This window comes from Boleophthalmus pectinirostris, unplaced genomic scaffold, assembly GCF_026225935.1.
Source record: "Boleophthalmus pectinirostris isolate CB_2022bp ecotype Guang Dong unplaced genomic scaffold, ASM2622593v1 HiC_scaffold_6, whole genome shotgun sequence".
NCBI classification, from domain to species: domain Eukaryota; kingdom Metazoa; phylum Chordata; class Actinopteri; order Gobiiformes; family Gobiidae; genus Boleophthalmus; species Boleophthalmus pectinirostris.
The window spans coordinates 13,565,633-13,581,524 of record NW_026571447.1 but is presented as its reverse complement, the minus strand read 5'-3'; the positions used below and the strand labels follow the sequence as shown (position 1 = coordinate 13,581,524).

At 37.0% G+C, this 15,892-nt stretch overlaps 1 protein-coding gene across 3 annotated transcripts in view; it reads left to right on the top strand.

The window, feature by feature from the left end:
• eva1ba (eva-1 homolog Ba (C. elegans)) overlaps positions 1-15,217 on the top strand; it is a 49,821-nt gene extending 34,604 nt beyond the window's left edge. For 2 of the 3 annotated variants that reach the window (XM_055163630.1, XM_020940381.2), the window contains exons 2-4: positions 10,095-10,217; positions 12,885-12,977; positions 14,426-15,217. In XM_055163630.1, coding sequence (XP_055019605.1) covers positions 12,911-12,977; positions 14,426-14,850 — 492 coding nt within the window. In that variant the 5' untranslated portion in view covers positions 10,095-10,217; positions 12,885-12,910 and the 3' untranslated portion in view covers positions 14,851-15,217. Of the gene's footprint in view, positions 1-4,612; positions 4,631-10,094; positions 10,218-12,884; positions 12,978-14,425 lie in introns of those variants that run through there. The other variant, XM_020940382.2, reaches the window with a different exon arrangement.
• Positions 15,218-15,892: the final 675 nt, after the last annotated feature.

Here is a 15,892-nt window from a genome sequence, read left to right as displayed (position 1 = left end):
CTGTGGCAAGACACACTTTTGCTAAAATACATGGAGAATGTAATAAAAAAAGTTACTGAAATAGAGATTTTTTTGTAAACTTTTGTCAATGCGGATTTGGATTTGTAGAATTTTTGCAATCTGCCATAAAGGCTCTATAAGCATTCCAGTTTAGTACAAGTTTTTAATGTGTTTTTGTTATAATGAGAATAGTTGTAATCAGATTCTACTGAACTTGACCTTCTAATTACTTCTTCCATAAATTTGTATAATTCGATGTTTTACTCTGTATAGTAAAATAATGTGATCAGTAAGCCTAAAGATAGCATGACTAAGTGAAGATAAGACTTGAGACTCTGTTATAAGAAAATACAGCCTTCTGGTACTTCAAATAATACAACAAACTCTCATATGTATTCCTAAAAACATCTGCAGTATAGTGTGTACAGTTACAGAGAGGACCGCAGCGCTCTTGGGAAATCAGACTGTTATATTGTTATATTTATATAGTTAAGTTGTTTACATGTTCATATATATTTTTTCATACCGTATTCATTGTGGCTGCTTGACCACTGGCACACTGATGACAGGGTGGTTAGGTTTCCTTCATTGTTTACTGTATTCATTGCTGGGAAGTAATTGAATACATGTACTGAGAATACATATTTCTATTAGTACTAATTTTGAGTAACTGTATTACAGGACAGTAACTTTTTCATTTGGTGGTATGCAGACTACAGTTACTTTTCTAAAATTGATATATTGTGGTATTTGATCATTCAATTTAGGCTTCAAACTACATAGAATTAGTGAGAAAAATAAGCAACACTGCCCTTGTGGTGCGTATATGTGGGATTGTGTGTATATATAAAGCTTTTTTTAATACTATGTTGCATCTTTACACTATAATTCAAATGTGACTCGATGTACAAGTATTCAGAACCCAGTACTTTCATTGGGCCATGTATCAGAATATGTTACAAAAGACATTTTAATGCAGGTATTCAGTATTCTTCACTGACAATTAGGGATGTAACACTAACAACAACCAGAATAAAGTGAAATTCTATCGTCAAAGGTCTAAAAATAATATCATCAGCTGTCACAATGTGTCAAATTACAAGTTTTTTTGGTTAAATGCGTTGTTTTATAGTAGCAAAAGTTAATAAACATGGGGAATTACATATACATGATTTATTTCAGTGCAGACAACATGAAGAAATAGTTTTTTACTTTAATTCTTGGGGTTATGACATTGACTTGCACTAAAGTCTAAGAGCAAAAAGTATCCTATCTACAACCCTATCCTCTTTAAATTATAGCAATAAATATCATATCGTGAGATGCATATCGTGATAATATCGTACCATGAGATTTGGATATCGGTACATCCCTTCACTGACTATATACAGTCTCAGTCAATCTTACTCTAGAAACATGCGTTATTGCGAGACAAATCTAATGTCTATGCATGCACAAAGCAGTTGACATCCAGACTGTAGACAGCTCCATCATTATGTCTTAAACAATAGGAGCAGAGCTGGAGGATGCATTGGTGGGGCGTCTTTGAGGAAAGGGACAAACCTTGTGGGAAGGAAGGAGACATTGTGGATAGTGGAAATCAGGAAACAACAAATATATTTCACAACTCCCAAAATGGAAGTACGCTCAAGTAAACAAAGTCTGAAATAGCAACTGACCCTTTCTACGGTCACAGAAGAAAATGTCATCCAAGTGCAAACCCAAAAAGTTGAAGGTCCTGTATTACGCAAAGTTGACTCTTGTGAGCTTTAAGCCATGTTATAATGTTGTTTCCTCATTAAAAACAGACATAGAGTTGTGTTTTTCATTTATACATGTTTGAGTAATCCTTTATTATTAGTCTGTCTACATCTCCAAAGCTCAAAAGGCTCAGTTCCACCTTGTGATGTCATGTAGTGACAGTTTTCAAGGTAACATCTAGCTTTTAGCTTTTGTTCAGTAGAGATATGAAATTCCAGGACTGACATAATCCAAATAGTGTGAAGGTGTATGGAGTTTAAAAATACAGTGGAGCACATGACATCACAAGGTGGAATACAGTGTTTTGTGTTGCATATGTAGGATTTGTGTTAAACGTATAAATTAAACAAAACTCCAAGTATGTTTGTGATTAGGTAACATAACATAGATCAGAAAATAGCTTAACATGGGCCATTTAAATTAAGCGACTGAAAGACATACTGTATGTAGGGATGCACCGTTACGATACTGGTATTGAATATTGGCTTTGATACTGAAAATTTTGCAAGATCTGCTATTGGTCCCATGAAATCAGTTAAGGCAATATATATCCTGGCTGAGCCTTTAATTGGATGTAATAAGATAATTTTTGGGCTGATTTTGGCCCACTTTTATTCATACAGAGTTCTTCAGCAGTCATTTGAAAGATAAATACCAGTTGCATAACACAATTGGATCTCTTGTGTGATAAGTTAACTGTGTTTTAAAGAAATAAGTGACATTTTCCATCCCTACATTGGTATCAGTTAATTTCAGGTATCAGCAAATGCTTAAATTCAAAGTATTGATATCAGTATTGGAACTTAAAAAGCTGGATCAGCATATCCCTCGCTGTATGATTCCCATTCTTATCAAACCATTTGTGTTACTACATGCCTTGTTAATGCGGGCATCCTGGAAAAGATTAAACTTTCCATTTGCTGGACTTCTCATATAAACAAGTTCAAATCAGGCATTTTGATTACAGTGGTACAATAAATATCTATTAGTCAAACAGATAAATATTTTGGGAGAAAGCAAATCCACGCTGTCAAGATATAGCTAAACATGTTACAAAGTCTTTGAAATGTCTTAATAATGTTTGGAGATACGCTGAATTTTTTGGATGCTTCTATAATTGTCAACAATGCTAATTTTATACAGTTGTTGTTGCTGGCTCAGCTTCAGTTCAAATGTTCAGTGTGTGAAAAAGTTACATTATTTTAGACTGGAGACCAGTCACCCCAATGTCTCTCAGTCACACACAAGCTCTTTTCATTTACTCCTTTGCTTTGAACACTGCAGACAAAACAAAAAAATACATAACATACTGTATATAACATTATGTAATCATGTATGTTCAAAAAGGAGTGGGAAGAACTTTTGTACATAACAGTGTTACATAATAGTTTGTACATTCACTCTATGTACCGTAATCAAAACCAGTATTAAGCAACTTGGCATGCATTAAACAGTACAAGATGGAAATATGGTAAAAACGCAATAGCTCGCCCAGGAATCTGAAGTCATGGGAAAGGTCAATGATAAGGAACATGGGACGAAAATACAGAATTCCGGATACAAAACAAGATTTGCAAAAAGCACACAAATGATTAAACTTGATAAACACTATGTCTGTCTTTCTAAAAATATGGCTCTTCTTAAAACATTTTGCAGATTATTAGTTAAAAACTTCTTGTTAGTATCAATCAGTGGTGGAGGAGGTATTCAATTTGTAACTTTGTAATTTAAGTAAAAGTACAAATACCAGTCAAAGAAAAACGTACAAGTACGTAAAGTAAAGTACACATGAAAAAAGTTACCTAAGTAAAAAAAAAAACAACCTAAAGAGTAAAAAGTGAAAGTATTTCATGCATATTTTGAGGTGTTATAAGACTTCAAATGTATTGTTTTTGATAAAGAGTTGACTTTGACTTTGCACTTTTCACAATTGAATTGATTTTTTATATTTTTGTTTGCTCAAACAACAAATGTGTTCAAACTAAACCCTCAGCCTTTTCAGAAGGTGTCAAACTATAATAAAAATACTTTTACATTTCAGTCGATGTTCAAAAATGTACTGGAATAAAAAGTACAAATAGCTGCTCTCAAATGTAGTGAAGTAAAAGTAGAACGTATCCACTTAAAAATGTACTCAAGTAAAGTCCGGATACCTAAAATGTATACTTAAATACAGTACTTTACTACTTTTAATTTGTTACTTTTCACCACTGGTACAATAATATTTCTATAATGCATTGTATTCTATTGTGTAATATGTATTCTTGGATTTTTCTCTGTTTCTAAATGATCTCTTTTCTTGCCTTATTTTTTTGTGTTTTGATGCGTTGCTAACTTGCTACCATCAAACTCTATCTTCAGTCATTCCTCATGAGAGGTTTATACGCTGTACAGAAGTTGTTTAGTTGCAACTGCTTCACAAAAACACCATATGGGATAGTCATTTTGGAGCATTTCTTGTTCTCACGGACCAGTTGGTGCACAGCTCTCACCAGTCAACACAGTGTAAAAAAGCCCTGTTTGTTTGTACCGGTGCATAGCTACAATGATCCCAACCAAATTGTACATTTTTCAAGCTATTACCACGGCAACAGTTCATGGCTAGACCTATTTTTCATCACAAGTTGGGTTTAGCTAATGCTTGATTGTAGAAAATGACAGATACTTTTCAAGGCTGGTGTAGAGTCATTGAAAATTGGGTCACTCGGTCTGAAAGTTGAACCAGCAGAAGGTCTGTTAATAATTTCCTTCTTGGAGTAGAACCAACACACAACAAAACAACAGGGCAGGGTAATTACAAGGACTTTAAACAGGTCTCAAGTTGGAACTCAGGTTCTGAAGTGTCTGAAGAAGGTGCAGGCGTTTTCTTGTAAGTTTTGACCCTGGATTTAGGCAGTTGAGTCACATGTTTTTTTCCTACAAGTTGTGTTTGACAGAGTTGGTTTAGAAGTTTGGAGCAGTTACATTTCTAGGAAAACTAGTCATAGCGTGAAGCTAGTTATCATGCTTGAAGGTCTTATATTACACAAAATTTACTCTTGTGCGCATTAAGTCATGTTGTAATATTGTTACCTCATCAAAAAACATATACCCGGAGTTGTGTTTTGTTTCATTCACATATGTTTAAGTAATCTTTAATTATTAGTCTGTCTGTATCATCAAATCTCATCCACCTTGTGATGTGATAGTTTTCAAGTTAACAGCTGCCATTTACTTTTTTTTTTTTTCTTCAGAAGAGATTGGCACTTCCATGGCTGAAATGATCCATATGACTTTACTGGAGGTGTATGGATTTTTAAATGGTGGAGCACTTCCTGTATTAATACATGACATCACAAGGTGGTTGTTTTCTGTTTGAGAAGAACTCAGCCTAAATATGCAGGGTTTATTTCTTAATCATGTGTGGATGAAACAAAACGTAACTCCAGGTTTGTTTGTAATGAGGAAACAACATTGTAACATAGATCAGAAAATAACATAATATAGGCCCTTTAAATTTCAATTCTTGTGCTCAACAATGGCAAATAGTCTCCACTTGGAACTGGGTTGTGTTTAAAGATACAGCACCAAATAAAAATACTACTGGTACCCAAAATAAAATTGAAACCAAAAGCTGGTTCAGAAATTGCTCAATAGGAAGAAAGTTGCGGTCAAGTGTTGCCACAAATTAACAACAAAACAACTGCTTTTCTCCAAAGAAATACTAGTAAATTTAATTTATTAACATTTCAGTTCTGTTTTGTTAGATGAGTAATACAGGAAAGAGTGCCATTCAGGAACCAATACTGAAAATCTGGTATTGCTCAAGTACTGGAACTTGGAAAAAAATGAAAAGTACAGCATGGCAAGGTGGCAGTGGTTGATTTTGAGTGTTTGGTCATTATATTTAGGACAATAACTCTACTTTTGGTGTTTAATAGAATTTCCAAGATAGGGTTTGAGGTAGGTAGAGATTTTTACGGGTGGTGAAGGCCGTGCAAACGTTAACTCAATTGAAGGGTTGTAAAGACCAAATATTATTGAAATATTAATGGTAAATTGCCTTTGAAAGTTAAAATAGATTTACAGCATCTACAGTCCCTGACAAAAGTCTTGTCGCTTATCCATTTTGTAGAAACAAAAGCTTATAACCTGACTTTAAATTAATCGATTGGTTTTAGAAATGTCTCATATGAAGCTAAAACCCTCCCAAATTATGCTCAATATACTAAAATAAATTTGCTTCACTGAAGAAAGATTGATCATTTAATGAACACAGAAAGGTCAGATTTTGGCAAGACAAAAGTTTTGTCGCCTACAGAAAATTTAACAAATAATTTACTTCAAATACAAAAATGTTTTGCATAACATCAGTGAATTAAGTAGTGGTGCTGTGAGATCCATATTATAATATCTTGTATGACTTCCATGAGCTTGAAGGACGCATCCATGCGGTTCGACAATGGTTCATACAATTTGTTGATGAAGTCATCAGGAATAGCAAAGAAAGCGTCTTACATGCCTCCCAGAGTTCATCAAGATTCTTTGATTTTGTCTTCCATGCTTCTTCTTTCATTCTACCCCAGACATGCTCAATCATGTTCATGTCTGGTGACTGGGCTGGCCAGTCCTGGAGCATCTTGATCTTCTTTGCCTTGAGAAACTTTGATGTAGAGATAGAAGTATGCGATGGAGCACCATCCTGCTGCAAAATTTGACCCTTTTTATGGTTGGGAATGTAAGAGGAGCTAATACTTCTTGATATTTTAGGCTATTGATATTGCCTTCCACCCTGCAAATGTCTTGCACACCCCCATACTGGATGTAACCCCAGACCATGATTTTTCCGCCACCAAACTTAACTGTTTTCTGGGTGAATCTTGGATCCATGCGGGCTCCAGTAGGTCTCCTGCAATATTTGCGGCGGCTGTGATGTAATTCAACTGAGGATTCATCTGAAAAATCCACCTTCTGCCACTTTTCCAGTGTCCATCCTTTTAGCAGGCTGTGGGCCTTGGCAAATGCCACACAGTTTTTTAATTGCCTTTTGTTTAGTGCTGGTTTCTGTGCACTGATTCGACCATGGAGGCCATTTCAATACAGAATTCTACAAACTGTTGTGGTTGACACAGGGACTTGAGGTGACCAGGCCTGGTGGAGCTCTGCTGCAGTGGAAAAGGGGCTGGCCTTGGATTTTCGAATCAACAAACGGTCCTCCCGAGCAGTTGTCTTGCGGGGTCTGCGAGACCTGGGCTTGTCAAAAACATCTCCAGTCATTTCAGATCTTTTTCTTTGTCTTTGTACTTGACGCTGAGACACATTGAAGGTGTCACCACCTCAGCAGTGGATCTGGTCTTCAGACTCTTGATAATTAATGCTTTGGTCTCAGGAGTGGATCTTAGGCATGTTGTCAGAGGTCAAGTTGCAGTTGATGTGAAGGTCTGGTGTGCTGGGGTTCTTTTTATACACACCCACTGATTGATTGATCAGTAACTGATCACAGGTGAGACTGTAATCTAGGATTGGGTGCGTCATATGACAAGGCGACAAGACTTTTGTCTTGCCAAAATCTGACCTTTCTGTGTTTGTTAAATGATCAATCTTTCTTCAGTGAAGCAAATTTATTTTAGTATATTGAGCATAATTTGGGAGGGTTTCAGCTTCATATGAGACATTTCTAAAACCAATCGATTAATTTAAAGTCAGGTTATAAGCTTTTGTTTCTACAAAATGGATAAGCGACAAGACTTTTGTCAGGGACTGTATAGTACTTTTGGGCTTGGGGATTCCAGTTTATTTTACACCACTGAGATTAAATTTCTGATCTATGTTATAATGTTGTATCCTCAACAAAAACATACCCAGAGTTGTGGTTTGTTTTATTCACGCATGTTTAACACAAAACCCCTGCATATTTAGGCTATGTTCTTCTTTCAGACAGAAAACAGTCTGTTCTTTAAACTTCATACACCTTCACTAGAATCATAGGAAAATTTTCAGCCCTGAAATTGCCAATCTTTACTGAACTAAAGGTAAAAGGTCACTATTAACTTGAAAACTACCACTACATGACATCACAAGGTGGAACAGAGCATTTTGAGCTTTACAGATGTAGACAGATTTATAATAAAAGATTACTCAAACATGTGTGAATGAAACAAAAGACAACTCCAGGTATGTTTTTGATGACATATCAATGATCCAACATGCCTTAAAGCTCACAAGGGTCAATTTGTGTGACATAGGACCTTTAATTGTTTTACAAGTATCATGTTTTTAAAATTGAAACAGCCCATTTGGCGTACACTGTGATGCATTGTAGGAGGTCTGACTTGCTTTGCCCTTCCATTTTACCCAAAGGACAAATATCCCCTAAATCCTGTAACTAATGAAGAGTAGATCTTATTAGTAATGTGTGGGATCTGTGGGATGCAGGAACTAAACTAGGCCATAATTGAAATAAAGGAAAGGAAGTAAGCGTAACAGGAAGACAGTGTCCATCCCTGTTGAGCTACAAAAACAAAAGGCACATCGTCTCGCTCCCATGGGGACCAGACAGAGGGAGGAGGGGTGGATAGAGGTTACCACGGTGACCGGTCTGTCACTAGCCCCGGAGCACTGTCTCGGCCTGTTCAGTGTACATAAGATTCAAGAGTCAGCAAGATCAAAATCTGGCTTCGAAAGCACACAGGCTCTGCTAAACCAACCACAGCTGGCACAGGACTACAGGCTAAACAAAGGTACGAGTGAGAAAAGTCCACAGCACAGCACTCTGCTCAGACCCCACCTGATGTACACTGAACCACCGGTAAATTAGGGCTCCCACTCAGGGCTAGTGGAGTCAAAGAAAACATTTGTGAGGTTCAGGCAGTGGAAAAATATGGATAAATGAACTTTACTGTACAAAACTTAGACGACTTTGAATTGCCACTTGGTAAAATGCTGCTATCATTTAAAAAACAAAATGCTGTGCTTTCTAAATTACATTTGATTCAAGATTTTTCTTTTTGTGAATAAATACAATAATAACACTGACTAGGCAAAATGGCAATAAAAACCTAAAATAAAAAACATGAAGCAGGATTTCTTCCTTTTTGTTTAATGCAGCTCTATGGTAAAAAAAAAAAAAAAAAAAAACATAGACTATACTAATCTGCTAGCCGCCGCGTTCCAGAGATAGGATGTGAGCATGGGGGTGCTTCCGGCTCCATCGACTCTGGCTCCAATTGACTTAACGTTGAAAAATTGCCATCCCTCTCTCTGTAACTGGTGGTCTTTCTCTGGTCTTACAATGTTCATATTAACCTGCTCCACATCATCCTGGTGTTTTTATTTCACTATTTTTCACTTTTTCTCTATGTCTGTAAATAAATTTCGATTCCTAATATGGACCTGGCTCCAGATTTGCTCGTGTAACTGCTAGCATCATGAGTGTCACTTGACTGGAGCCACTCCCTCAGTCCACTTCTTTATACAGTCTATGATCAAAACAGACTCTTTTCACCACCCACTCCCCCTATTGGTCAGTACCTGTAAGACTCTTAGTGATTGACAGATGAATATAACCAATCACAGTGAAGAACTTTCAGAAGCCACAGGTAGCTTTAGTTATCTCTTAAAAACTGAATAAAAGATATGAAGAAATTATGAACTGTGATAAAGATCAAAATTGTGATTTGTCTCTTGAAAATAGTGATTTTTTTTTTTTCTGCATACACCACCCACCCCTAATCTGACTCCATAATTGTAAATGAACTGGCAATTACTGCAATACTATATATATATATATATATATATATATATATATATATATATATATATATATATATATACATACACATAACTTCTATATTGTTCTGTATTTCTCTATATTGCAAACTACCTTGGAAAGTGGAAAGTGGACAACTTAATATTATGTATTCACTGGCCCACACATTTTAACATTGTAGGCACTGCTATCTACAACACCTTTATTTATCTCACACTAACAATTCATTTAAAATTAACATAATGTAGACTTAACCTTAGCAGACTAGCACAATGTGGGGGAGAGCAGTTCAAATCTGTTATTGCAAGTGTAAAAACCTATTTTGGTCAAAGTATGCTTTCTCTCTCTTTTTTCTGAAACAGTGTCTATTTCCAGTCTCTTCTGTTCCTGTTAATATTTTGTATTAAGCCCGTCTTGTTGGCAGCCTATGTGTTTCTCCATGTGTGGACAGAACAGAAGGCAGCTCAGATAGTGAACACCAATCTGCAGTTTCATAGCCAGCTATGCTCATGCCTTTGTTTGCATTGCAGTCATTTCAATGAGCTCAAATCTTGTGTAGTTTGACGTCTGTTTGTTCTTGTTCCAGGTTGATCAAATGAGCTGTTTTAACCAGAAGATCGAAGACTGCAAGCTCTGATATTCAGCAAACTCCATCGAAGAACAGTCTATTCAATCACAATGGCCTGGGACTAAAGACTTTCATTTTGTGGTAAGTTTTATACATAATCTCCCTTCTCAACTCACATTGTTTATTACAGATTTTATAAGGAGTTTAAGGCTGCGTTCTCATGTTTATTACCTAACCGCACTGCATATGGGTCACATGTGTGGAAGTTTTATGCATGAACTTTCCAGAAAGCGTGCCTTGATAAATAGACAAAATTGCTGAGGAGTGATGACATAGTGTACCTCAAGTAATGAAAAATCTGTATGTGAAGTACAGCATAATAGTAGCGGTGTGTAACGTTTCAGTTGGGAGGCTGTCACCTTCTTCTTTCTATGGCCCTGCTTAGAATGACATTAAACAGATTTACCTTACATTTACTCAATTACAGGTGGTTTTATAGCTTAAAATACCTAGAAAAACAGACATTCTGACTGTGAGTGGGGATGCCTCTGTACAGATTTGGCCTGTAACAAACAACTTATAACCAAATAGTAGTATTGCCATATTTTACTACTACAACTAGTACCCATAATGTGGCTACCACATCTGTAATGACTACTTCTTACTCCTACAAAAAAATGGTAGTACTGATAGAGCTACTTCAACTCAATCAACTACTTAAAGGGCCCATGGTACGCTATTTTCTGATCTATATTATACAGTTGTCCTCATCAATAACATACCCGGAGTTGTGTTCTGTTTTATTCACAAATGATTAACACACAAACTCTGCATATTTTGGCTGAGTTCTTCTCTCAAAAAAAAAAAATAAATAAATCCACTTTGTGATGTCATGGAGTAATACAAGAATCTCTATACACCTTCACGAGTATTATTATTGTCCCCTGAAATCTCTACTGGACAAAAGCTAAAAACTGTTAATTTGAAAATTACTGCTTCATGGCATCACAACGTGGAACAGAGCATTTTGAGTTTTGGAGATATAGACAGACTAATAACTCAAGTTACTCAAACATGTGTGAATAGAAAAAAACACAACTCCATGTATGCTTTTGATGAGGTAACAACATTCTGTCACAGCTTGAAGTTTACAGAAGTCGATTTTGCATAATGTAGGACCTTTAAAACATACTTGTACAGACTTGGATTCTGACTGTTATAGACAATTATAAAATAATTGACAAAAATGTAAATGAAATGCCAGAGTTATCATTGGATGCAATTTGGAGATAAATGCAAAAGTTATGTAATTTGATGACATCCATATGAACCATGTGTAGGCCTGCTGCTCACATGTGGTTTGACTTAAAGAGCTCACAGGTTAGGCTCTTTCCACAGGCTGCCACAATACGTAACATGTGTTAAAGAGGCATGGTGCAAAGATTCACTGGAAAAGTTTAAAGGGCACTTTATGCACTATTTTCTGATTTAATGTTATATTATTGTTTCCTCATCAGGAGCATACCTGGAGTTTGTCTTTGTTTCATTTACACATGTTTAATGTATAAATCCTGCAAAGGCTGAGCTCTTCTCTCAAACAGAAAACACTGTTCCACCTTGTGATGTCATGTGGTAATACAGGAAGTGCTCCACTGTGTTTTTAAACTCTATACATCTTCACTAGAATCATTTGGATAATTTCAACTCTGGAATTTCCAGTCTCTACTGAACTAAAGGCGTTAACTTGAAAACATGACATCACAGTGTGGAACAGAGTTTTTTTTTTTGCTTTGGGCATGTAAACAAATGAATAATAAAACTGAAACATGTGTGAATGAAACACAACACAACTCGAGGTTTGTTTTTGATAAGAAGTAACATTATAACATGGCTTAAAGCTCACAAAAGTCAATTTAGCATGATATAGGACCTTTAAAACATGTGGAGTTTGCATCATAGTCTTACTAAATCCACTGGTTTTTCACTGCTTGTAAAGAGAGAGCAAGAGACAGAACCCGGGAGGTGGAAATTATTAACAAATTGGACATGCTTACAGAAGGCTAGCAAAAAAAAAAAACCCACAGCGTACAAAGGTTTTTAGAGTGAATGCGTTTCACCATTTTTGTTGAACATCAAACACGTAAACAGGACTATGAACACTGAAATTGATTACAGGCTTTTGAAAAAGTGTTTAAATAAATTTTGTATTTTTTCTTTTCTTTCTTGTTTTCATACTTTTTAACAGTGTTTGGTAATGTGTGCATTGTGTCACCATGGTAACTGCTGATCATTCCACCAATAGCGATGCATGTAGAACACCCAAAATATTAATACTGCACCAAAGATTCCCAGACATTTTAAACCAAACCAAATATCCATACAGCGCAAATAACCCAACCCCCACCAGCGTTACAAATTTCTCTGGCACTTCCATTAGTCAAGAGGAAGACCCCATGAGGAGACTTGGAAAAATTCAGTTGACCTCTTTTATGGCGGGTTGTCATGGTTGAGAGGGGAAAGCCAAGGCAGCCGCAGAGCCATGTGCCAAGCGTGTTATGATGATCCCAGATGAAACCAGGGCTCACAGAGGGGCTTTTGTTGGGCACTGGTGGTCGGCCATATCCCACCCACCTGAAGACGAGTGCTGGAGTCAGTCAGTTTAACGTCCACGCACTGTACACAATGTGATTCTGTACTCCGGGTGGGTTTGGGGAAAATTATGCCGAAAATGAAGACAGCAACTTCTGTGTTCCCATTAAAATGTCAGTTAGGATTAATACGTTAATATGTGTAATGTTTTTTTTTTAGGTGGTGAAAATTGAAATAAAATCAGTATGGATGTGAAAAAGAAGGAGATGGATCTTCTTAGCAACACTATAGCTGCATATGCACACATTAAAGGTAGGTTGTACAACATATGGTTTCACTTAAAGGTACACCGGTGCACTATGTAACTTTTCCAGCAGGGTGTCCGGGCCACGCTTGTGTGTGGGAATGGTAATACTTTGCCTGAAACTCACACTTTGTCATTAAACTTATATATCTTGTATTTAATCAATACCTATATCGACCGAATAGATTAGCCTAATGCCATACATTGGTAGCCTGATTCATCAGCTGGTCTCACTTCGTGGAAACCGAATTAGGATTCGTTCACTCGATGGTAGGCGGGTACTTTTTGTATATGACGCATGTAATGCGCCAAATCCCATAGGAAGAAGGACAATAACGTCATTCCCCTTGATAAAATTCACCAAACATTCTCTTTGTTCCGGCTTTAAATCCTCAAGCTCAGGAATCATTGCCAACACAGAATGTATGGCTTCATCTACATCCATCTCGACCGCTTTGTTTACTGTTGTGCTGTACCACAAAAGGGACCCAGACAGGAGGTTGAATTTGACGTCATGGCTTCACAGCTCTTTGCTGATTGGCAGCTGCGCGGTCTACAACTTCCAGTGTTCTTGCAAACCGTCTAGTGTATTCCAGTTCCTGACCTAGTCGCTGGAGAGAATTGAAAGTGAGCGGAGGCACTAGGTGGCACCAGCCTGGCTAATACTTTGGAACATTCTAATCTAGACAAATCAATGAAAGCTCAATGGAGACTAACATTTTCACCAAAGTTGCATAGTCCACCTCACCTTCAAAGGTCCCATATTACGCATTTTCTGATCTGTTATAATGTTTATTCCTCATTAAAAAAATACAGTGCATGGAATTGTGTTCTGTTTCATTCACACATGTTTAACACACAAATCCTGTGTATTTACACCGTGTTCTCCTGAATGAAAACACTGTGTTTCACCTTGTGATGTGATGAGGAAATCCAGGAAGTGTGCCACTGTATTTTTAAACAACATATAGCTTCAGTAGAATGATTTGGATCCTGGAATTCACAATCTGTACTGAACAAAAGGTAAAAGGTAGCTGTTAACTGGAAAATGTCATGACATCACTAGGTGGGACTTAGCATTTTGAGCTTTGGAGATGTAGACAGACTAATAATAGAGGACTACTCAAACACAACTCTGGGCATGTTTATGATGTGGTAACAACTTTCTAACATGGCTTAAAGATCACAAGAGTCAGTTTTGCGTAATATAAGACCTTTAATAACATTGTGTAAAGTCAAAGATGCCCTTTTCACATTCACGTCACATTAACATTGGACTAATTTTGAGTGGGCTCAAACCTGGAACTAAACCAGGACTAGACCAGGACTACACCAGAACAGGACCAAATCAAGTCTGCATTAGGGCAAACCAGAGCTCAAAGCAGAAGTGTGAACCCCACCTATTGTCCATTTTGTAACATGACATTCTAATTTTGTGTGTCTTTCCTTACCTCAGCCAACCCAGAGAGCTTTGGGCTGTACTTTGTCCTTGGAGTCTGCTTCGGCCTGGTTCTGACCCTTTGTCTCCTGGTCATCCGTATCTCCTGTAAACCTCGGACCAACATCTCCCCCTCCACGCCTGAGAAAAAACAGTTAAAGGACATTAGCGAGGAGGACGATGAGAGCGAAGATGAGGATGAAGAAGTAGAGGAAGCAGAAGCCACACCCATTACGTTGCCAACCACAGAAATCCCAAACGGAAATCACACCAACCATTCCGATGGGACTCTGAGCGTGAATGTATTTACCTCAGCTGAAGAGTTGGAGCGGGCACAGCGGCTGGAGGAGAGAGAGCGGATCATAAGAGAGATATGGAGGAACGGGCAGCCTGATATTCTGGGCACAGGGACTGGGACTATAGGCAGAGTGCACTACTACTAACATTTACAAATCACCAAATAAACACTGGGAAGCATTGTTTTTTTTGTTGTTGTTGTTTTTTTTTACTACGAGGACACATCAAGTTTCTCATGACTGCTTCAACTATGGGACCTGAGATGGGACTGAAAATATGTGGTGATCCATGACGTAGGCTCTGTTTTATTGCACTTCCAATGCTTTCTACATGGGATAAAGCCAAAAGTTATTAATCATTATGAAATGCAATATTGTTTGGGTGCTGAGGGACACTTGAAGATGTCATTACAGAATATGTAGCTTGATTAAATGCACAGAAATTGTTACGAAATATTTTTTGTATGTAATAAACCATTAAAACACATCCATAGCCTAAATGTTAATGTTATGTTTTTTTTTCTAATGGTGTTTTAGAGCGATAATTTTACCTGAAATCTGGGCTATCTTTAGCTATATTGATGCGCAATAACCATTATGTAGCCTAATTTCAATGTTGTATTGTATTTCAGTGTATTCTCTTTTATTTCAGTCAAGCAGTGGAGAAGTTTTTATACTCAACACTATCAGTGAAAAGGAAAACATATTTATTTATTTATTTATTTATGAAAAATACTTAGTGGATGAGCCCTGATCTTTTCTGCATCCTTCTGCAATGGTCACCTGAGGATCGCTCATGGTGCAGCTGATTGGAGAAGGTAGGTTTAAAAAAAAAAAAAAGGAATAAAGCATGGGGGAAAAAAAACTAAATAGGGTTAGCAGAAGCACTGTGTTTTAGTTAGTTAGGATAGACTATTAACTATAGACATAGACTAAGCCTTTATAATAATGTGGTACGAACCACAGTGACAAGAAAATAGTTTTATCTCCCCACACAGCTTATCTGCTAGCATAAGGAAACAAGAGTCTTTTGTTTGCAGTTTATCATTTGTTGTGGTGGGAGGACCTCAGGTTAGTGCCAATATCACAACATTACTGAAGAAAAGTGTTCTTTGTAAGAACGAGAGCTGCCAAAATAGACAACAAAACATTTGAATTGTAGTTGTATTTATTTTTCCCGGTGGATATA